The 24,429-nt window shown below is 36.8% G+C and overlaps 3 protein-coding genes across 3 annotated transcripts; 2 read left to right on the forward strand and 1 right to left on the reverse strand.

The window, feature by feature from the left end:
- Window positions 1–9,699: 9,699 nt before the first annotated feature.
- On the forward strand, window positions 9,700–11,902 carry LOC120154238 (ethylene-responsive transcription factor WRI1-like). Its single transcript, XM_039166058.1, has 6 exons — window positions 9,700–10,052; window positions 10,166–10,248; window positions 10,423–10,431; window positions 10,529–10,617; window positions 10,711–10,912; window positions 11,077–11,902. The coding sequence occupies exons 1-6, from the start codon at window positions 9,856–9,858 to the stop codon at window positions 11,526–11,528; spliced, it is 1,032 nt and encodes a 343-aa protein (XP_039021989.1). The 5' UTR covers window positions 9,700–9,855; the 3' UTR covers window positions 11,529–11,902.
- Window positions 11,903–12,387: 485 nt separating this feature from the next.
- LOC120154120 lies at window positions 12,388–13,452 on the reverse strand. Its single transcript, XM_039165941.1, has 2 exons — window positions 13,123–13,452; window positions 12,388–12,471 (listed from the first exon to the last, which is right to left on the reverse strand). The coding sequence occupies exons 1-2, from the start codon at window positions 13,450–13,452 to the stop codon at window positions 12,388–12,390; spliced, it is 414 nt and encodes a 137-aa protein (XP_039021872.1).
- Window positions 13,130–19,432, forward strand: LOC120154235 (protein RBL-like). Its single transcript, XM_039166056.1, is given in 6 exon segments — window positions 13,130–13,718; window positions 13,807–13,856; window positions 13,858–13,906; window positions 16,181–17,265; window positions 17,339–17,597; window positions 18,920–19,432. Coding segments are annotated over 6 exon segments (1,554 nt in total). The 5' UTR covers window positions 13,130–13,699; the 3' UTR covers window positions 19,012–19,432.
- The last annotated feature ends 4,997 nt before the right edge of the window (window positions 19,433–24,429 follow it).

The following is a 24,429-nucleotide window of genomic DNA, read 5'->3' on the forward strand; positions in this document are numbered from 1 at the left end:
GACCTCACACATGTTCCAAAGAATACATATATGTCCCGAAGGACCACATATCATTCCTTAAGAATCATATACATATGCCAAGGATCAAGTATGTGTCTCACCAGACTTCACACATGTTCCAAAGAATACATATATGTCCCGAAGGACCACATAGACCCTCTACCCTTGGCATGCCAACTATACCTATAGTTCTCATTTACATAACATGGGCTTTCACAATTTATCTAATTCATATCACGTAGACATATTATTTTCATACCTTTATCATATAACTCATATAACTTTTCTTTCATATTCATGTCCCATAATGCATATGGTATGGATTCATGTCATATATCATCATATGAACTACGATAATGTATCAAAATATTGAATCTAGACTTATCACAAGTCTAGAACTGAATAAAATACATATTCATGCTATGCATATGCACTCACCTAGATTTCGTTGTCTTTCCCTCGATTGATCCTACTTGTCGATGATTCCAGAACTCGATTAGGCTCAATATCTACATAAGAAAAATTTTCAAGATGATTATCAGATGCCTAAGTCTTGAAATTAACCTCTAATAGCCTACCAATTTAAGGGATTAATAGTTTAGTCTCTCTTCTTTCTTTCTTTTTTCATTATGGGGGAATCGGTTCCCCCCTGGGGGTATCGATTCCCCTCTAGCATTCTGGAAATTCATATTCGTTTGAGGGGGGATCGATTCCCCTTGAATGGGTATCGATTCCCCTAGCCCAGAAATCCTATTTTGAGCTCGAAATTCACTTCATTTCAGCTTAAACCTTCATATTTTACTTCCTTTAATATTCCTAACTTCTATACACATATTTAAACTCATTTCTATTCCATAATCACTTCTTTAAACCCAAAATTCCATCATTTACATGGCATTCAAGAATCACACTAAATTTTCAAGGTATTCTAATTCCAATTCTAACACTTCATATCCCTTAATTAACTTGATGACAAGTCAAATCTCACTTCCAATTCTTATTATGAACTCTAATCTAAGATTTCACTTTTCTACTTCATTTCTTTAATTCTTCATATACTTCTCCTCTTGAGGTTTTAAAACAATTTAAACCTCCTTTAAGCTTAACTATTGCCTAATAGTCATGAATCAACCATAAATTCATCAACAAATTCACTAACAAGAAAATCTTACCTTAGCTTGGGTCTCACGTATGAAGCAGAAGAAAGAAGAAGATGACTCTGGAAGCTTGTTTTAATTTCCTACTCTTCCACGTGCTTAATATAATACTAACCTCAAAATTATATTGCTATAAAAAGACCATTTTGTCCTTCTAATCTTCCTTCTTTATAATTCAATCCTACACCAAATAACTCAAATAGGTCATTGAACTCTTCCATCATTCTACTTAAATCACCAAATACTGAAACTTTACAAATTAATCACTAACCCGGCATGGAGGATGTTACAGAAAATAAGAATTATTATCATTTTTTGCTTGTTTAATTGATTTATAAAAATTGATTTGTAAAAGTTGATTTGTTTAATATTGATGTGTAAATAATTCTTATTTGTGCTTGTTTAATTGATTGAAATGTAAAAGTTGATTTGTTGATTTCAATCTGCATCATATTGAAGGCAAAAGACCTGCTGGGATAATCGTAACGCGAAAGTCAATTCGCGTTGCGATAGTCTAATACGCTTTGTAATTTTCTCGTTGTGATAGTCAAACACCCGTTGCGATAATCAAATTCACGTTGCGATACTCAAATTCGCGTTGCGATAGTCAAATTCGCGTTGCGATGGTCAAATTCGTGTTGCGATAGACAAATTCGCGTTGCGATTTTGGCGTTGCGATAGTCATATTCGTGTTGCGATAGTCAAATTCACGTTGCGATTTTTGAGTTGCGATAATCAAATTCGTGTTGCGATAGTCAAATTCGCGTTGCGATATTCAAATGAATGTGTAATAATGATAACAACTGAACATATCATAGCAATGTTCAAACTCAAGTTACTAATACATGTCTAACTGAAAATGTTAAAAGTTTACACATAAAATACACATAATAGTCAAATTCACGTTGCAATATTCAAATGAATGTGTAATAAGTGATAATAACTGAACAGATCATAGCAATGTTCAAACTCAAGTTACTAATACATGTCTAACTGAAAATGTTAAAAGTTTACACATAATACAACGTTTGCATTTAAAAATCACCTAAGTTAATAGTCCCAAAAGGTGAAGTATGTGATTGGGATTTTGATTTTGATTGCCTTTTTCTTGACACCATATGAGCTTTGGATTTTGATGAGAATTCATATTTTGGTAGAGGAAAGGATGATTGTGATGGCACTGGTGATCCACATATCAACCTTGTATGACCACTTTCCTTGCACCGACTACATGTCGATCTCTTCTTCTTTTCACCCTTAGACGGTATACGATCGTGACTTTTTGGTCGGCCAGGTAGCCTTCTGTCCATGGCTGGTGGTAAAACTGTTTGTAAGTCATCTGGTATGTCCCACTCAGAAGGATGTGGAATAGGGTAGATAATCTCGGCATAAGTCTGCCGATATACTTCTGTAGTGTAGCAATCCATAGCGTATGCGTTTGAATCATCTTAGTTTAGATGAAGAGCAACTTTTATAACATGCCCACACGGATAACCAGATGTTTGCCATTTCATACAACTACACGTCTTTGCATTTAGACATACAAGCCCATTTAAGTTATTATCCAGTACTTCAAACAAAGTGTTTGAACATGGTTCAACTCTCCATAACGTTGACTTCACAACACGTTTCGTTATCTTTTTTTCAGTCCATGGTGTAACACGACGTTCAAATGTTCCAGTAAATTTAAATAAAGAATACTTAGTAAAATATATGATAAGTTACGAATTTAAAGAAATAATACATGCATGGTTTCTTTTCTTGTAGTACCACTGTTGAATAGAGGCTCGAAAAACTCCATTAAATTAGTAATGGGTAATTTCCGGGAATGACGACTTAGAGCGTTGATTGATTCTGTACTATTAGACGTCATAAAACCATATCTTGCTCCAAGTTGATGTACTATTGACCATCTTTCAAACCCGACATCTTCTAGTGTTTGAGCACGCTGAGGCAAAACACGTCTTAAACAATTTATATGCTTATTAAAATCTACTTCCTGATAAGCTTTTACAACCTTCCAGTATGTCCATTTGTGATTTTTTATACCAGCAGACCTTGATTTTAGATTTCTATATAAATGAACACCACAAAGTCCATGAAAAGCATCTGGGAAACACCTTCTAACAGCGTTGTCAATTGAGTTTGCCCTATCAGATATGATTGCCAGATTGCTAATAGGACCTATGCAATCCCTAAGATGCCCCATAAACCATGTCCATGAATCAGAGGTTTCAGATTTGCCAACCCCGTAAGTTATTGGCAGTATCCCATTGTTAGCATCCATGGCTACTGCTAATAAGTTTACTACAAGGTATCGACCTTTTAAATGTGCTCCGTCAACTATAATAACTGGGTGCATGCAATTAATAAACGAACGAATCTACAAAATCATATACACAAGAAATATAATCATTTAATTGTGAAATGCATGTAACTAACAAAAATGAGTCAACAAAATTATATTGATTTACTAACCGTAGCACCAATGGCGATAAATAGCAACTCAAAGCGTCCATCTCTATCTGTTTTGATATGAGTTACCGACCCAGAATTTTTCAGCTTTAAATTGTGACAATAAACCGACAGTTGGGCAAACGATGCTTCTGGCGACCACCTCAACAATTCCAAGGCATAACATTTGGCTCTTCAAGCTTGAGAATATGAGATACTAATCTTGAACCGAGCATTCATGTCAGTCATAATTTCATGTCCCCGATATACCATGCCATTCAAAAACATTAACTCAGCCAGAAAACCACCCAACACCTTTTTGTTTGCCTGTCTATGGTGAGGAAAAACTTGGGTTCTTGAACATGTATGTTTATCAATAAAAGTCCTAACTTGAAACATTTCGCAATCTTTTATCCTCTTTGCAATCATACGCCACGTATAGTTTTTGTCAATCATACACCTTGTTTCGAAACGATCTTTGCTTAATTTGTTAACTTTTAGTTGATAGCCATCTTCCACACATTTCGTATACAAAGCTATCTTCAAGTCTTCCTTTGTATCAAAACAATCATATTTCTTGATACGAATAATTTTTGTGTAACAATCAACTGCTATTTTTACCAACTCTTCTTCCGGTATCTGAAGTAATTCTGGCATATTCCAGTTATACTCTCGTGGCATTTTCTTCGGGGACTTTTCTTCGGGGATTTCTTCTTCTTCTTTTTCTTCTTCAAGGTTATATGAATTACAGAATGGATGTTCAACATGTTCATTCACAGTTGTAACTTCCTCCTCATTATCATCAACAACATCTTCCTCGGCAATGGCTGTTTCATCATCAAAATTCGGGTATTGACCAATATCAAAATCATTACACGCATGGTTTGTTTATTCTTCTGAAACATCATCAAAATCCGAGTATTGACCAAGATCAAAGTTCGGGTATTGACCAAGATCAAATTTCGAATACCGACTAGTACTCACAAATTTTTCTGTTGGCTCATCATCGTCTAACTGGTTAATACGAAAACCGGAATTTGGTGCTGAAAGTTTATTGGGATTTGGATTAGGGAAAGGTTATGGGTTTTGAGATTGTGTTTGGTATTGGAAATGTGGTGAAACAAAATTTGCTTGGTGATGAAATTGTGGTGGAACCATTAAATTTTGAGCACCATAAACTGGGGTTGAAAAACTTTGTTAATTACTACCCGCTACTGACCCAACTTCACTACTTCTAGGTTCAACAACATACAATGTAACATCATCTTGCGAAACACTAATGTAAGCAATGAATCGTTCAACATCTTCATTGTCGGTTAACAAATAAACTTTACCTTTTCTCTGATAAGATAACCTAAATCCACTTAAGGGCTCTAAATTCAATTTATTTGCAACACATAACATTAGAGTTTCATAAGTTAACTTTTTTAATGACAGTTTTAGTTAAAGATTAATGGGTAAAGGCATATATTGTAAAACACCATGAACATTCTCCCATGACCCTCCAAAACACAAATATATCCAAACATGATCAACATTAGATGATTTCATTATTGTAAATTAATTTACTAAACAAACGAGCTGCGAAACTAAAATCTGTTGCCGGATGGGGAAGGATGTCGTTGGATATAGGAACGGATGTCGCCGGAGAGAGTAATAGATGGAGATGGAATGAGTTGCGATTTAGGGATTTAGGTTATAAGTTGCTTCTGCTGCGTAGTTATATACCCAAAACATTTGTGTTGCGAAACTAAAACATGTTGCGAATTTGAAATTCAATGTTGCGACAGTCAGACTCGCGTTGCGATAGTCAGAATCTCGTTGCGATAGTCAGAATCGCATTGCGATAGTCAGAATCGCATTGCGATAGTCATAATCGCATTGCGATTTACATATTCGCTTTGCGATAGTCATATTCGTATTGCGATTTACATATTCGCATTGCGATAGTCGGAAAATCGCAACGCGAATTTGGAAAATCGCAATGCGATAGTCAGAATCGCGTTGCAAATCTGGAAACTGATTTGCGATACCGGAGATCGCGTTGCGAATTATCGATCGCATTGCGATTTAGTTGGTCATTTTGGCAAATCCAAAAAAAGTTGGTTAAAATCGTATATTATAAGGTATTTTTGGTCACTGAGGTTATTTTCTCTTTATAAAAAGTAATTTATATAAGTTATGAATTGGCCCACAAATAAATTAATACTTCTCCGCCACCAAACCTAGAAAGTTCCCCTTCTTTTTCTTTATAACCTTCACACTAGGGTTGTAAAGCGAGTCATGTTGAGTTAGACTCGACTTGAAAACTCGAAAATTTAAATTTTTTAAGTTTGATTAGAACTCGAAATCATAAACTGAAGCTCATAAAAGCCAGAAATTGCTCAAAAAGAAAAAAAAAATAATAACTTAATTAAAACCTTAAACTCAATCTCAAACTTGAACCTTAAATACATGAAAATCTTATACTATATTTTTAAAAAATCAACATATAAATGTTATTATTATTATTAATTTATTTTTTAGACCAATCGAGCCAAGTATTTATCGAGATTTAACCAAGTCGATCACGAATAACTAACGATTTGTCTCATCTAATTTACAACCCTATTTCGCACTTCTTAAACTTCCCTTTTTAATCACATTTCTCTAATTTAATAATACTTTTTACTTTTTAAAGTTGTGATCGGTCTCTAAAAAATAATAAGTAGGGAGCTTTTTTTTATGGTAAAGTAAGATTTTATGAATCGATAAATTGTATTAATTGAATATTTTTTCTTTAGACGTTTTGGCTTTTCAGAATTTAACTTCACAATCTAATTTTCTAACTTCAATCTTGACACAAACCACTTATTGCTCCTCCCTAATTTCAATTTATTTATTTATAAAAAAAGATGAAATTAAGACATTCATTCATTTATCAAACCAAATAAAATAGTATCAATTTTAAATTCTGCATAGGGAAAAAGAAAAAGAGAATCATACACGCATCGTCTTAATTTCGACAGTCAATATTCCTACAAATAAGAGTCAAACTTGTCATATTAGTTTATGCCACGTCCCTTCAAAAATGGTCTCAAAGATGTTAATAACCCGACTTTAACCTGTATTTCATTTTTGCACCGACGAAGCTCAAGGAACCTCTGTTATTGACCGGTTAACTACGAACAGTATTATTATAAAGTATAAAATCTTACGTCCGTTTTAAAAAAAAAGAACTGGCAACACTAGTAGTGTGCCTTGAAACTTGACACGAACAGAGAGTACGGTTCAGTTTAGTTAGATTTTAGTATGTCTGTGATGCGAAAGTTAGGTTTGTCTTAAACCCATTTATTTCAAAAAGCGTAGCCATATGTTTTATTCTTAGCGGTTAATGGGGGTGATGAAAAATCGAATTTTACCTCCTCAAGACCTTTGACAAGAAAACCCATCCAGCCTCGTGTTTATTGCCGTATTTACCCAAAAAAAAACCTCCTTGACATTTTTTATTTACGTATGAGACATTATTTGAGAAAATTTTATCGATTTAACACCATTTGCACATAGGCATGGATGATGATTCGAGTCTTACGTTGATGTGGCGTCATATGCAGTAAAGCGTGGATGATGATCCGCATCTTATTCCAACTGGCACCACATCAACGTAAGACGCGAACCATCATCCACGCCTTTCTGCAATAATGACACGCGCCTTTTATTATTGGTTCTGAATTTTTCGACCTTTAAACTTTCTCTCGATTATAAACAATTTAATAAAATACTAAAATATTAACTTATTATAATATAATATATTACATTTTAAATGGAATTTGATCGGATTTAAACTTTGAGAGGGTTTGAGTTTTGATATGATTTGAGATGATTTGGTGTGTTTGAAATAGAATATGAGTATGTATTTATTGGGTTTGAGATGGGGTTGGTCGGATGGATATCATTAATTGGAGAAGTGTGAACGGTTGAAATTAAATGAAAGACACAAATTGTGATCCGTGACTTTCTGGCATGTGTGTCAGACTTGCAAAAAGGCACAGATAATGATCTACACATTTCTACAAAGAGTGCTAAATCGATAAAAAAAAATTTAAAAAGAATTTTTGACACGTAAATGAAAAAATGACAGCTTGTTTTTTTAACTATTGGGTAAATTACCTAGTTGATACTTCACACATTTTAGCATATTTATTTTGGTTACCTGATTTTATATTTTATTTTGATATTGCGCTATTAAATTTGAATATTGATTAATGAATATGGTGATGTGACATAGTACAACAACAGTGTTAATCTCAAAGCTTACCCATTCTATTAAATTAGTCGTACTTTGAAATAATTTAATAAATTCTTAACGTTTAAAAATTATTGTTAAAATAATAATTTTATGATTTATATTTTCTTTAATTAATTTCATTATTTTTATTTGAGCGTAAAATTAATTGGATTTAAAAATATTAATGAGTCTAAGGTTAAAATTTATTACGTCATAAATTCATAATAGTTCAAACTGGTCTGGAGATTGGATGAATATAAACGAACGAATATAAGTGAACGAATTATCGAACGTAAATGAACGAACAAGTCTTTTGTTCTTGGTGAAAACACTTTAACGTTTATATTTATACTTGGTGGAATAATACCATAATAATCCCTAAATACCATATTGATAAGCGAGATTTATTTATATTTGATTGATATTTTTATATTTTAAGAAGTTTTAACTGATTTATTATTGAAATAAATGGGAGAGAAGTTTATTTATTGTACAACCAAATGCCTACAATTTTTTTATCATACGTTTTGAAACTCAATGCAAGTTTTTTCACGAGACAAGGTGTGTTTGGAAGGGAACTTAGTGATTAGTTTTAGGTTTAATTTTTGTTAGTTACATACGTATGGTAGGTTTGGATAATTATAGATATGTAATTGGCACTAATAAATTCTTATTACGTTGTAATAGTGGTTAGTCTCCATTGTTTGACGAGTTTATTAAAGTCATTATCAGATACTGTTGACTTCATTTACGTCGTCCTCCAACATGTTTCTTATTTTAAACAGGATTGCAGGAGGTTAAACTTTTAATGTCTTTAGCAATTATTCACATGGCGGATTCATAATTTTATAAATGGGGTCTAAAAATTCTAAATTCTATTTTTTCAACATGGCGGGTATGCAAAATTTTTTTTTATCTTTTCTTATTCTCTTAATATATTGAACTATAGTTTCTACCTAATTTAAAATAATAGGTATGCATTTGGTCTCTCACGGGGTCATATGCATCCGCCCCCGACACTAACACAAATCAAACCTAGCGATGGTGTGTGCGAGGATTTTGACTCTAGTCATCCAATGAGAGTAAGGGGCTGTTTGTTTGGCTCTGAATGGAACCATTCAGAGCTGAATGTTGAACCGTTCAGCATTCAGCGTGTTTGTTTCTCACATCTGAATGATTCAGTGTTGAATGATTCAACAAAACAGTGCTGAATGATTCAACAAAACAGTGTTGAATGATTCAGCACTGTGATTCAACAAAACAGTGCTGAATGATTCAGCACATAAGTACATTCTGAATGATTCGGAGCCATTATCAAACAACATGTCACATTCAGAGCTAATTCATACAGAGCCTCTGAATCATTCATCATTTGAATTATTCAGCTCTTAATCATTCTGAAGTAAACAAACAACCCCTAAATAATATATATATATATATATATATATATTATATTTAAATACTTTAAAAATACTAAAAGGTCAAATTGGTATTTTATATGAAATTCAATGATCGAATTAAAAATTAACCATTTCTATTAACATATCAGGTCTCAAACTAACTGGAGTTGTCAACTCAATGATCAAACTATAACAATCACTATTATAAGTATTCAAAATTTAATAAATCGGCAACTTAAGTGATTAAAACATAACTTTTTTAAAATTTGATGAGATAAATATACAAATATGAAAGAAATGTGATTATTCAGATAATTTATCCAACTGGTAGGTAGGGAGGCCAATCTTTATACATTTATAAATGGACAAAATTAACTTGAATGGTTAAAGTTTAACCCAACTCTTACACTCTCCCCAAACTTCAAAGTTCTCAAACCCACTTTGAAGTCATAATTTCCTTCTGCTTCAGCTTGTTTTTAGTAAAACCCCAGAAAACCAATTTTATAATATCCTCATTGTGTATATATAATTGGGAATATCAAGTGTGCTCACTTTGCATTGAAAAAGAAAGAAGAAAATGAAGAAGTCTCCAGATTGTTCTTCCATTACTTCACCTTCTTCTTCTTCAGCATCATCATCGTCGTCTGAGTTTCTTCATAATATTCCATCAGTAGTGTCAGAGAAGCCCAAGGCTAAAAGGGGCAGAAAACATCGAAAATGCTGCTCCAGTTCTAACTCTACAAGAAGAAGCTCCATTTACAGAGGAGTCACCAGGTTTGTTGTTCTAATGAGAAGAATTTAAACCCAAAATGTATGCGTTTTGGGCTTAATTTTGCATTTGCATGTCTGATATTTTGATTGGTTTTTATTTTTCTTTTTAAACAAAGGCATAGATGGACCGGGAGATTTGAGTCTCACCTTTGGGACAAGTCTTCATGGAATAACATCCAGAGCAAAAAAGGAAGACAAGGTAATAAATATATAACCTTTTTTTGGGGAGAGAAAAAAAAGGAAATTCAAGGAAAAGCATATCTCTGATATTTGTTTATTGTTTTTCTTTTTTAAACATATTTGATGGTTTAGTTTCAACTCTGACCCTGTTTTCTTTATTTTCCATGCATTTACACTTTTGTCGTCTCCTTAGTTTATCTGGGTAAGTCCTTCACTTCACTCACATTCACTCTGTACTTCAAATTCAGAAAAAAAAACAGTATAATTTTAATGGGAAAAGGTGAAATCTTGATGTGCAGGAGCTTATGAGAGTGAGGAAGATGCAGCTCGAACCTACGATCTCGCAGCACTCAAGTACTGGGGACCCAAGACCACCTTGAATTTTCCGGTAAAAAATATTACTTTCGATTTGGTGCGTGAAAAAAAGAGAGCAAAGAAACTGTGTAAATGGTGTGATGGGTACTGTTATCATGTAATCCAGATGGATCGATATGAGAAGGAGATTGAAGAAATGAAGAAGATGTCAAAGGAGGAGTATTTGGCTTCCCTGCGCCGGCAGAGCAGTGGATTCTCACGAGGAGTTTCCAAGTACCGTGGGGTGGCTAGGCATCACCACAATGGGAAATGGGAAGCTCGAATTGGTCGAGTTTTCGGAAACAAATATCTCTATTTGGGAACTTATGGTAAGCCTCGGAACTCATATTCTAATCGAAATGAAGTCACGGGTCGGATCGGTTCGGGTTTATTTGGTGGACCATGATTCTTTATAGTGAAATAATCGATATGGTTTTAGTTGAAACGATTAGGCGTTATTCATTTATGTATGCTTTACTCTCTTGTTGTCAAGACACACAAGAGGAAGCAGCGGCGGCATATGATATGGCGGCGTTGGAGTACAGGGGGGCTAATGCCGTCACCAATTTCGACGTTAACCGTTACATAGAACGTTTGAAGGATAAAGGAATTTTGCTTCTCGATCAAACACAAGAACGGAGTCCCAAAGCTCGACCGATGGGAGCCGAAGAAGTCGAACAACCACCGCAACAAAAACAAGGAGTGGAAGAAGTTGCTGATATGCCTCAACTTCCCCATTACATGCAGCTCCCTCTATGCGTTGACGACGCGGTGATGGTCATGACGGAGACGACCGATGGCAACGAGCTAGCGTGGAGTTTCTGCATGGATTCGGGTTTGGCGTCGTTTTTTGCTCCGGGCTTCCCTCTCGAAGAAACAGGCGAATTACCAAACTTGTTCGATGGCATTGCATTCGAGGATAATATCGACTTGATATTCGACTAAGGACCTGAAGAAAATGCGGCCAACGAGGAGTGGCTCATCGGATGATGCAAGTTGCGGTGTCAGAATTGGTGCATCCATGAACAGGCAAGATGAGAATGGGAAGGAATTTGCTGTATGTTGCTTATGATTCTCCCATGTTCCTCAGGGACCTCGGTTTCGTTCTATTCCTCTGTTTAACGGTTTTTCATTTTGGGTTCAGAGTTGGGGCTGTTGGGAGTTTGTGGTTGGATGGATACCATGCAAAGATCCAACATGTTAGACATATGTATGTATGTATGCATGTCAATTAAATGTATGTATGCATGTCAATTAAATTAAAATAGGAGAAAGGACTAACTAATAAAATGAAGTCCTGTAACCAAAAATTAATTAATCGGGAGTTAACTGGTCTCTAATATATGGACAGTAAAAGAATTCGGATATCAACCCGATTCGATAGAGTCGAAATTTTGAACGAAATTAGAGACTGGAATTAGGGAAAAGTTTTCATCATTAGATATTTACGAAAGTATTTTTTATTATATATTTATGTATTATTAATTAAATTTTAATAAAAAATGTGTAAAACGTTTATGTCAAAAAAAAAACGTAAAACGTTATCATATTAATATAGGGTAGTATAGTAAAAATCATGTAAAATTGGATCTGATTCGTATTTCTAGTAAACTTTTTAAATTAATATGAAAATAAGTATAATATTTTAAATTCATATATGATTTTATTAGGAAGATGGACAATTTTTTTTCTTTCCTTTTTTGAGTAAAGGGGAGAGGCCAAAGCCTTAACTAGATGCGAACAAGACGATGGAATGGGGGACCCCAAACATCACGATCAAGAATAGAACAATTGAGGAAGGGGCCTAACGGAGAATAGTCACCTGAAAGTTGGCACCAGAGGACAATCTGGCAATCTCATCAGCAACTTTATCTTCTTCGCGAGGGTTCTACAAAGTCGGATTTAAATCTGATCCGGATCGATCGATTTTATTCGATCCGGTTTTTTCACCTAGTCAAAAAATCAGATTTTAAAAAAATCGGTTCGGATCCTAATCGGTTTGGAGGGTCGAATGGTGTAAATCAGTTTCAGTTTGAAAAAAATCGGTTTTTAATCCTGTAAAAAAACTGGTCGTTCAATTTTTTTCCCAAACTGATTGTATTAACAGCTAGTTTTTAAACTCCATACCAGATTTTTTTCGGATAAAAAATCAATTTTTATTTGGTTTTTTTTCAAACCGATTTTTAATCCGGTAAAAAAATTGGTTGTCTAATTTTTTCCTAAACCGATTATACTATTTAATTTTAAAATATTCGATCCGATTTAAAAAAACAAATTTTATCTAAATCCGATTTTAAATATTTTTTACACAATTAAATATTCAAATTTTTCGTACCCTCTAATCCAAGTGACTTCAATGCGCTAGCTTTGATTACAGTGCGAGGTCATGGCGTGAATCAATGACGAATTTAAAAATTAAAAAATAAAATTTTAAAATTTTATCTTTCTGTTTTAAAATTTTTGAGTAGGCAATTTTTTTCTCTATTTTTATTAATAAACTATTTAAATTTAGTATTTTTCTCGAAATAATAGATTGCACTCTGGAGAGAGCCACGTACATCCGCCCTGCGTGAACCAAAGGAAAAGGGCTTCGCTGAGCTTCGCGATCATTGATGAGAAGAGCGGCTTGAGTATTATCAGTTTGGATAAGAATTGAGTTGAGTCCGAACGACCGAGCGAGCTTGATGCCAGTGAGGATACCCCAGAGCTCCGCTTGAAGAGGGTTAGAGATGCCAACAACTTTGTTAAAACCCATAAGCCAACCACCATCGGCCGAACGGATAACACAGCCAACAGTCCCTTCATTCGTGGTGGGATCAATAGCAGCGTCAGTGTTAATGCAACACCAACCATCAGGAGCGGTTTCCATTTAACTGATTCTTTAGTACGAGCAGGAGAAGGAGAATTGGTCGGAATGCAATTAGCAAAATAATTGGTCCAAGCAACACTGCAGTTCCATGTCTCGTTCGTCGAAGGGTAAGTGGTAAACACGTGGGGGGTTTATCTGTTCTCTTTATCCCAATTTAAGAATAAGAAAAAGGGTTTATTCGGTTGTTCTTCGAGAATTATTTCCTCTTAGGGCGTCTGTCTCAGTGGGATCTCTAAGCCAGTAGAAGATGAATGCCCCAATTATTGGTAAAACATCATCTCTTTTTTCCTCTCCTTTTAAAAATTATTTCTTTTGTTGTTTTTGGGTTTTCTGAAATTGGGTTTTGTTTGGAAGATCCATTGCAAGGAGATTTTCCAGAGGTGATAGAAGAGTATTTGGAGCATGGGGGTTATGAAATGCATTGCCTTTAATCGCCGTGGTACCCTTCTCGCCGGTAAATTTCCCTCCCTTTATTATATATATTTTTTTCAATAGAAAATTGGTGCTACGAATGTTCAGTGTTTTTGATCGAAAAGCTGTAACTTTTCCTTAGCGATTTGAGCTAGTTGGAGTTGCAAGATAAGTTTTTTTTAATATAATGGGGGTGATTACAAGGTAGTATAAGTGATTCTGTTCATAATCTTTTTGGTCATTTATGACTCATACATACCGTACACGTAGCTGTTCGAATTTAGACCCTCTTTGAGAACAACATTACCTTTTACAACTGAAGCCACTCAATGTGTTATGAAAGATAAGTTCTTTTCCAAGGTTAAGACTTACTTGGTTTCTATCATTAACTAAAATTTGAAGAAGGGGAAGAAAATACATATTTAATTGTTAATAGCATAACCAAAACAGGGAAATCCCATCAAAATGCGGTATCTTTTACTCAAACAACATAACTAATTTGGCTTTATGCCAGACAGTCTACTACGAAGATGATTCATCTACTTCGACGGCTTATAGGGAAATCTAAGAAAAAAAATAGAGATCTTCACATGGCGTTCATTGACCTTAAGAAGACGTACGATAGCGTTCACCGCGAGACGATCTGGAAGACCTTGGAAATGAGACGGATCCCAACTGCTTATATCCGGGCGATTCGTGATATGTACTCTAGATCTACTATATACGTCAGGACTACAGTTGGCGACACCGAGGCTTTCCCGATGGAAATCGGATTCCACCAGGGGTCGGCACTTAGCCCTTACATCTTCGTCTTGATTATGGACGACATCTATTGTGCGACCCCAGACGGTGTTCCATGGTGCATGCTTTTCAATGACGACATTTTCCTAGTTGCTGAAACAAAAACTGAGCTGAATAGTAGACTGACTACCTGGAAGATTGCTTTGGAAGAAAAATGTCTAAGGATCAATATTGAAAAGACAGAGTAATTATATTCAAACTTCAGTGAGAAACAAAACGATGAAGATGTAGAAGTATGCATAGAAGGACACGTTCTCCCCTTAAAGGTTGTTTCAAGTACCTAGGGTCTATGATACATAAAGATGGGGTGTAGATGATGACGTTACACACCGTATAAAGGCGAGATGGCTAAAGTGGAGGGCTGCAACTGGAGTTTTGTGTGACAAGAAGGTGCCTCTAAAACTTAAGGGAAAATTTTATAGAATAACAATAAGATCAGCACTGCTGTATGGATCAGAACGTTGGGCAATCAAGAAGGATCACGTAAGGAGGATGGAGGCCACAGAAATGAGAATGCTTCGATGGGCATGTGGTAAGACTCTGTGGGACATGACACCAAACTCTGCTATTAGGATGTCCTTGGGGGTGGTGCCTTTATTCGAAAAATTGAGGGAGGGAAGACTACGGTGGTTTGGGCATGTCCTTAGGCGACAACCGTCGGATGCGGTCAGGAGGGTAGAGTCGATTACAGTCAATGGTGCCAGAAGGAGAGGACGACCAAGGCGGAAGTGGGAAGACTGATTTAGATCTGATTTGAAGGATTTAGCCCTTATCGAGGATATGACCTCTGATAGGAAATTATGGAGACTTAAGACCAGGGTAGCAGAGTAGTGTGGGTCACATCTATAGGGTGTGTCATCTCTGTCTTCTTTTAATGTCTTTATAGTAATTTCCATGACTTCTACTTTTTATACGTTTCTGTCATTTGAATTTATGAAGGTTTAGAACTAGGATATCAGAGTAGTGTTACCTTAGTTTAGGTTTTATCCCATTGAACTTTATTCCTTCTCGTAGCTTGCTAACGTTGACTACTGTGTATCCTTCTCTTCATGTTTCATCTTTTTAAGTTTAGTCGGGTCTTACGTTTCTGTCTATATACAAAGATTTTTTATGCAGGGATTTATTTGCAGGGAGTACTTCCCAGTACAAACGCGCATATGAAAACTGTTCAACTATGTATTTATTTATTTATTTATACATGCATTGCATTTTATCTTTATTTTAATTTTTTGACTGTCGAAGGTCTTCCACGGAAACTGCTCTCAACCATGCGTTGGGGGCAGCCTACTACCCTACCTCTCCCTTACCCCATTGCATATGGGAATAGGGTTTTATTGTTGTTGTTGTTGGGATATTTAGTTGGCCGGGGAAAGTATGACGAATTGCAGTTCATGATATTTTAAAGTATCACTCTTCTGACTATTTTTCTGCTGAACCTGCAATTATGTGTTTAAGAACACCATGCTGGTAAATCTCACTTCGTGAACATATTTGTGGTTTTTGCATTTAATGGCAGCTGGATGCTTTGATGGAAGTTGTGTTATTTGGGACTTTGAGACCAGGGGCATCGCCAAGGAGCTTAGAGATAGAGACTGTACTGCTGCTATAACAAGTGTCTGCTGGTCAAAGTATGGCCATCAAATTCTTGTGTCTGCTGCTGACAAGTCATTAACACTTTGGGATGTTGTCAATGGTGAGAAGATTACTCGTATCGTTCTGCAACAAACGCCTTTACAAGCTCGTTTTCATCCGGGTTCCTCAACACCATCTGTCTGTTTAGCTTGCCCCCTATCATCTGCTCCAATGATTGTTGACTTAAGTACTGGAGGCTCAACTGCACTCCCAGTCAATGTTTCCGACATGGGAAATGGTGTTGCTCCACCTTTTCGTAACAAGATCCCTGATGGAACCTCTTATACACTCACTGCTGCCTGCTTTAACAAGAATGGAGATCTGGTATATGTGGGGAACTCCAAAGGTGAAATACTTATAATAGATCACAAAAATGTCAAAGTACTTGCTATAGTTCCAATTTCTGGCGGTGCTATGATCAAGAACATTGTTTTCAGCAGAAATGGACAGTACCTCCTTACAAATTCAAATGATAGAGTGATCAGGATTTATGAAAATATTTTACCCTTGAAAGATGGAATTAGAGCTCTTGATGACCTTAACAAGACCATCAGAATGGAAGATACTCTTGAGAAGCTGAAGGCTGTTGGATCCAAATGCTTGGCTCTTTTTCGGGAGTTTCAAGATTCAATCACGAAGATCCATTGGAAAGCACCATGTTTCAGTGGTGATGGTGAGTGGGTAATAGCTGCTTCTTCTATCAAAGGAGAGCATAAGATGTACACATGGGACCGTGCTGGTTATCTTGTAAAAATCCTTGAAGGCCCAAAGGAAGCCATGTTTGATTTAGTGTGGCATCCTGTCCACCCTATTATTGTCTCTGTTTCCTTGACTGGCTTGGTTTATATCTGGGCTAAAGACTACACTGAAAACTGGAGTGCATTTGCTCCTGATTTCAAAGAGCTTGAAGAAAATGAGGAGTATGTGGAAGGAGAAGACAAGTTTGATCTGGTGCCTGAAACCGAAAAGGTGATGCAAAACAGTTATTGTGCGTGAATATTTTGATTAGGCTTTTGTTTCTAAATTATTTTTATCGGTGCAGGTGAAAGAATCAGATATAAATGAAGATGATGAAGTTGATATTGTGACAGTGGAGGAGGATCCACTCAGTGATTCTGATATGTCACAAGAGGAGTTACGCTTCTTGCCTGCCACTCCTTGTCCTGATGATCCCCAACAGCAGGACAAATGTGTGGGAAGTTCGTCAAAGTTGGTTGATAGTAATCATTCCGGATCATCTCTCTCCGAAGAGAATGGACAGAATGGACAAGCAGCCCACGATGCCTCAAGTCCACTAGAGGGTAAATTTCCCCCCTCAAATGTAATAAATGTTTCAATCTCCTTTTTAGTCATGTTTGATTGGAATCAGGGTTTCAAAAAACGGTCTGCGACCGCGATTTCGGCCGCGATATAGCGGTTCCCGCCGTCCGAGTTACCCGCGACGACCGCAGTAGCGCGACAATCACGGTAAATCCGAAATAACCGAAAACGCGACCGCGATCGCGATTTGAAACCCTTATTGGAATGGTATTCTAGCCGCATAAAACAATGAAGTTCATTGGTCCTCATTTGTGAAATAGGTTCCCAAATCAATGAGTTTAAAATCCAAATGAGTTGTGGGTGAACCCTCTTAAGCTAGCAATGATGATGCCAACTTTATTGAAAATAGAATTCCTAACTTAGTGGTTTGATAAGTAGTTATTTATGTTGATTATGCTTAACACCATTATCTCCTGCGTCCTAAGTCTGTATAATGTAAAAAGGCGGTTTAATAAGCCACACAGTCAGTTAATTATAAGAATAGTCTGTTTTGTTTTACTTCTATTCTATTTCTTTTATTTTACATGTATTGAACTTCAGGAAAAGAAAACTATGTAATCTATTCTTATAATTATATAATTCTTCACGTTTGATTTCTTAATAACAATTAGTTATGCCATGTACAAAAAGATCATACAAGCCAGCATTAATAGTATTAATTGCACAAACATTTTGTATTCATAGTTTCATACGCATGCATATGCATGATAAGTGCGAAGTCTACACATTTGGTTAAATTTTGTAATAGTTTTGTTATTTTTAAACTGAAACGGAAGAATATTTCTATATGAAATTGTCATTGCTTTCTGGTAGAATATCTTCAATATGCAGTTTCATGTGTGAGTAATGACTAGTTGTAATAAACATAAATGTCGGCAATTTCAAAGGGGGTTTGAATATGCTGTTGTGTTGTCAAGTTGGATCATGATGCTGGAAGTTTTCTGCATTCTGAGTCGTTTACTTTTGGATTTTAACTGAATCTTTCGATACCTTTTAGTGAATTTTGGTTTCATGCAAGATGGGGGAATGTTATTACAGATGACAACTAAAATGGAGATCTATTTCTTTAGATTTTCATAAAAAAAAAAGCTGAATATAATGTAAAAGCAAATATTTTCAGTTTGGAGGAAAAGTGCTTAACCTGGCGTGTATATTTCGAGTTAGAGCTAGATGCCATGATTTTAAATTATTGATCAATGTAGACTTTTAGTATCTTAGTTACACTTTTTTCAGATTGTTGATGTTCTACGTTGACTTCCCAAGTTTAACACGACTTGTATGTTTAATTTGTGAATTGTTACAGAGGATACGGCCGGAGGCAATCAGTCGAAAAGAAAACGGAAGCTTTCAGAGAAGGGGTTGGAGTTACAGGCCGAGAAGGTCAGGAAGCCATAAAAGCCTTGAAATCTTCTGGTAGGTTAATGAAAACAAAATATAAATCCGTTGACGATCAGGATAATGGCAATGGTTTATATGCGGATGATGGATCCGATGATTACTAGTAGATCAGAATTGTCCTATATTTGTCATTCGGACAGGTGAATGGAAAAGGAAGAGTGAAGAGAGAATGAAAATCATGTAGATGGACAGCTTAGAGCCATTTTATCAAAATTTCCCTTTTAAGAGATTGAGTTTATTATCCATAGATGCACATATTACCTAGGTGGATGACCGAACCCTGCTGGAGCAACGTTAACTCAAGTTTTTGCTATATTAATCATGGTAGGGCAAAAGGTCAGTTCAATACCTTAAACACCAGCATATATGGTGTAGGGGTGCTTATTTGTCTTATAATCTGTTTAACTTGTATCACTGACCTATTGGTTTTCGAGGTTCTTTAATATAAAAAAAACTATTTACTCAATGGAAAAACGTTGATCATGATGTTGGGAATGAACAACTTTAAGTTCCACTTGGATGCTTACATTTGGAACCGTATTGGAAGAACGGTGCATGCGATTTGAGAATTTCATGCTGGCAATCGCTCTATTCCAGTGCTTTGGATCGACTCCCATTTACAGATTTCCATCGGGTTCTCAAGGGCCTTTTGACAAATTGGGTCATTTTGATCTTCGTCTCAGATTCAAAAAATTCTTTGACAGAATTTCTTTAGAGAGGTGTGTATTCTTTTTTATACTTCCAATTTTACTAATTTTAAGCGGATTGTGATCTTTGTTGATTGTTCCTCCTGGAATCTAGGGTTTTTGATTTTTGACCGGGCGATAGAATTTGAATATTTTTAATTGATTGTTGTAAAGCTTGTTAGAATATCGTCGAGCTTTAGATCCATGGGTACAAGAGATCTGGAAAGTTCGATTTACTCTTCAGCGTCCTAGTAGTTTCCCTTACAGCTCGGTTCTTAGTTTTGGTTATTCAATGCAACTTAAACTTGTTCTTTTGAAGTTAATTTGGAGTTATTTTGCTTGGATTATTTATAGAAATTTTACTGAGAAAAGTTCATGTTTTGAGTAAGGCTTTAAGTTGACGACGTCTTAAATATCCATAGAATTTGTTATTTACTTGAAAAGTAGTTACGCTTTGAGTAGGATCTACTGGATCTATATTTTACTACTTTGCTTTGAGTAAGATTTACTGGCTCTTTATTATTTCATTGTCATAGACTCTTAGTATCTTATATCATTACCGTTATTTCAAATTGAGTATAATTGATATAAAGATTTATAAATTTTGTTGTGGTTTTACCACTTGATTTCTAGCTGTTGGCCTAAAGTTAAGTAAGATAGTGTTAATTTGTCTTAAAAATTATATTTCGTATCCAACTAGGCTTCGTAGTACCCCTCAATTTTCTAGCGTTTTATTGGTGCATCTTCTGTCTTCTTTGCATTTTGTTTCATAGTTCCTCATAGCTTCGGTTATAGATGATTACTTGAGGTCATGTCCTTCTTTTAGATCCCATGGGACGTATAGGGGGAGGGCTCGACAGAGTGGTGACAAAGAGACTAGACTAAGAGTTTGCTCGTTGAATGTAGGCACATTAAATGCTAGGCTGCTGGAGCTGACCGACGTACTTAATAATAGAAAAATAGATTTTGCATGTATTCAGGAGACTAGGTGGAAAGGGTCTCGCGCCAGAGAGTGTAATGGGTACAAGTTGTGGTATTCAGGCGTAGATAACGCTAGAAATGGGGTGGGTATCTTGGCATCCTCTAGACTCAAGGAAAATGTAATTGAAGTTTGCAGATACCGGGATAGGATCATGATGATTAAGGTTATTATAGATGAGGAAGTAGTAAATGTCCTTTCAGTGTACGCCCCACACGTTGGCCTAGGGGAGGGGGAGAAACGTTGCTTCTGGGATCAGTTAGATGATATACTTAGGAGCATTCCGGAGGACCAAAGAGTTTTCATAGGGGGAGACTTCAATGGCCATATAGGCAGTGCAACCGACGGGTATGACGCTGTTCATGGGGGTTTCGGTTATGGTAGCAGGAACGATGGGGGGCGTATGTTGCTTGATTTTGCTACCGCTCACGATTTGGTGATCACTAACTCCTTCTTTAATAAGAGAGATGCGAACTTGATTACGTTTCATAGCGGGGGACATTGTACCCAAATCGACTACATCTTGGTTAGAAATCGGGAACTATGGGCTTGCATTGACTGTAAGGTGTTCCCTGAAGAGGCATGTGCATCACAACACAGATTGTTGGTTTTGGTGTTCCGCGTACCCCACGGGCGGAGCACTCATAGGAGGGCTAAACTTGGTAAACCTAGGATCCTCTGGAAGAACTTACATGGAGCGACAACTGATGACTTTAGGAGTAAGGTTTTGTCTAATACAGGTTTTGAAACTACAAACTCAAAAAATGCAGATATGTTATGGAAAAATATGGCAAATTCCATCAGAGAGGTGGGCAAAAACACCCTTAGGTTGTCAACGGGGAAGGCCAAGGAACATAAAGAATCGTGGTGGTGGAACGACGAAGTCCAAACTAAGGTGAAGACAAAACAAACTTGCTTCAAGGAGTTTCTACAATGCAATGACGACGAAGAAAGGTCGAGAGCTAAACAAAGATATCAGGAGGCAAAGCGGGAAGCCAAGAAAACGGTAGCTAAAGCAAAGGATAAGGCATACGAGGAAATGTACAAGAGATTAGACACCAAAGAAGGACAAAATGGCATCTTCAGACTTGCAAAATCTAGGGAGAATAGGAAAAAGGATCTAGGTAACATTAGGTTTATTAAGGACAACAATGGTGTTCTTTTAGCGAAAGATCATGATATTAAGAGGGTTTGGGGTAGTTACTTCTTTAGCTTATTTAATGACGGTGCCTCTCCATGTAGAGATAGTATCGTTGATGGGTCAGCCGACTATCATACTACGGCCAATGACTGCCCTACAGGTAGGATTGGGTTTGAGGAAGTCAAAATGGCTCTTAGAAAGATGGGAAGGGACAAAGCTGTCGGTCCTGATCAAATTCCTATCACTGAGTGGTTGGCCCTAGGAGAAGAGGGAGTTAAGTGGTTGACCAACATCTATAATATTATTTTAGATACTGCCAAGATGCCAGAGGAGTGGAGAGAGTCTACGGTGATACCAATTTATAAAAATAAAGGAGATCCCCAACGTTGTGGTAACTACAGAGGTATTAAACTACTCAGCCATACCATGAAGCTATGGGAAAGGGTGATAGAGGCTAGGTTGAGACAAGTCACTAGGGTTTCGGAAAACCAATTTGGCTTTATGCCAGGCAGGTCTACCATGGAGGCGATTCATCTACTTCGACGGCTTATGGAGAAATATAGGGAAAAGTAGATCTTCACATGGTGTTCATTGACCTTGAGAAGGCTTATGATAGCGTTCCCCGCGATACGATCTGGAAGACTTTGAAACGAGACGGATCCCAACTGCTTATATCCGGGCAATTCGTGATATGTACTGTAGATCTACTTCTTACGTCAGGACTACAGTTGGCGACACCGAGGCATTCTCGGTGGAAATCGGACTCCACCAGGGGTCGGCTCTTAGCCCTTACATCTTCACTTTGATTATGGACGACATCTATTGTGCGACACCAGACGGTGTACCATGGTGTATGCTTTTCGCTGACGACATTGTCCTAGTTGCTGAAACAAAATCTGAGTTGAATAGTAGACTGGCTACCTGGAAGACTGCTTTGGAAGAAAAAAGTTTAAGGATCAATATTGAAAAGACAGGGTATTTATGTTCAAACTTCAATGGGAACCAAAACGATGAAGATGTAGAAGTATGCATAGAAGGACACGTTCTCCCATCAAAGGATTGTTTCAAGTACCTAGGGTCTATGATACATAAAGATGGGAGTGTAGATGACGACATTACACACCGTATAAAGGCGGGATGGCTAAAGTGGAGGGCCGCTACTGGAGTTTTGTGTGACAAGAAGGTGCCTCTAAAACTTAAGGGAAAATTTTATAGAATGGCAATAAGACCAGCGCTGTTGTATGGATCAGAATGTTGGGCAACCAAGAAGGATCACGTAAGGAGGATAGAGGCCGCAGAAATGAGAATGCTTCGATGGACATGTGGTAGGACTCTGTGGGATATGACGACAAACTCTGCTATTAGGATGTCCTTGGGGGTGGTGTCTGTTTCCAAAAAATTGAGGGAGGGAAGACTACGGTGGTTTGGGCATGTCCTTAGGCGACTACCGTCAGATGCGGTCAGGAGGGTAGAGTCGATTACAGTCGACGGTGCCAGAAGGAAAGGACGACCAAGGAGGAAGTGGGAAGACTGCTTGAGATCTGATTTGATGGAGTTAGCCCTTACCGAAGACATGACCTCTCATAGGAAAATATGGAGGCTAAAAACTAGGGTAGTCGAGTGGTGTGGGTCACATCTATAGGGTGTATCATCTCTGTCTTCTTTTAATGCCTTTGTAGTAATTTCCATGACTTCTACTTTTTATACGTTTCTGTTATTGGTATTTATGAAGGATTGGAACTGGGCTTGATATCGTTGACGTTTGTTTATCATTCTCTTCATGTTTCTTCTTTTAAATTTAGCTGGGTCTTATGTTTCTGTCTATATGCAGAGATTCTTTCGCAGGGATTATTTTATAGGGATTAATTCCCATTACAAACGCACATATGATTTTAATGACTGCATATGAATACTGTTTAGCTATATATTTATTTATACATGCATTGCATTTTATCTATATTTTTAATTTTCTGACTGTCGGAGGTCTTTCACGGAAGCTACTCCCAACCTGGCGTTGGGGGCAGTCTACTACCCTACCTCCCCCTTACCCCATACATATGGGAATTGGGTTTTGTTGTTGTTGTTGTTGTTACAAAAATGTTGGTGAGATGATAGTTTCATAAGCATCAGACCACATTACGTGATATGAGATTGTATGAGAAAATGTTAAATTTAAAGTTAATTTTATTTGGTAGTAAAATCAACAATTTTGTTGATGAGAAAATGTTGGTTGTGATCACTATTTTAATTTAGACGGAAAGTTGCATCAAACTCTACGGTCTTGCGGCTTGTGGTGGTTTTATTCATGATTCGCATGGACAATGGGTAATTGGTTTTTCCAAAGCTCCTGGGTCATGCTCGGTCTTGGGTGCGGAGCTTTGGGGTATTTATGGAGGCTTGAATCAGGCTTGGCGGTTAGGTGCTCGTAAAGTTCTGGTGGAGACGGACTGTATGGAGGCGTTTCGCCTTGTTCAGCAAGGGAGAGATATGGATGGTGTTTCTCATATGGTTCCTCATTTAGTTGAAATGCTCTCTCGTCGATGGTGGCTTCGTTTTTCACATGTTGCTCGCAATGGCAAGAGTGGCAGATGCGATCGCAAAAGCAGCTT

The sequence above is a fragment of the Hibiscus syriacus genome, unplaced genomic scaffold (assembly GCF_006381635.1).
Source record: "Hibiscus syriacus cultivar Baekdansim isolate YM2019G1 unplaced genomic scaffold, ASM638163v2 tig00111105_pilon, whole genome shotgun sequence".
In the NCBI taxonomy this organism is placed as follows: domain Eukaryota; kingdom Viridiplantae; phylum Streptophyta; class Magnoliopsida; order Malvales; family Malvaceae; genus Hibiscus; species Hibiscus syriacus.

Bases quoted from the DNA above. Each gene is read 5' to 3' on its own strand.
- LOC120154120 (XM_039165941.1), bottom strand. From the start codon at position 13,452: ATGGAAACCGCTCCTGATGGTTGGTGTTGCATTAACACTGACGCTGCT. The intron at 12,472-13,122 runs GTGCAATCTATT...CCGACTTTGTAG, and splicing joins TGTACGTGGCTCTCTCCAGA to AACCCTCGCGAAGAAGATAA.
- LOC120154238 (XM_039166058.1), top strand. From the start codon at position 9,856: ATGAAGAAGTCTCCAGATTGTTCTTCCATTACTTCACCTTCTTCTTCT. The intron at 10,053-10,165 runs GTTTGTTGTTCT...TTTTAAACAAAG, and splicing joins ATTTACAGAGGAGTCACCAG to GCATAGATGGACCGGGAGAT. The intron at 10,913-11,076 runs GTAAGCCTCGGA...CTTGTTGTCAAG, and splicing joins TCTCTATTTGGGAACTTATG to ACACACAAGAGGAAGCAGCG.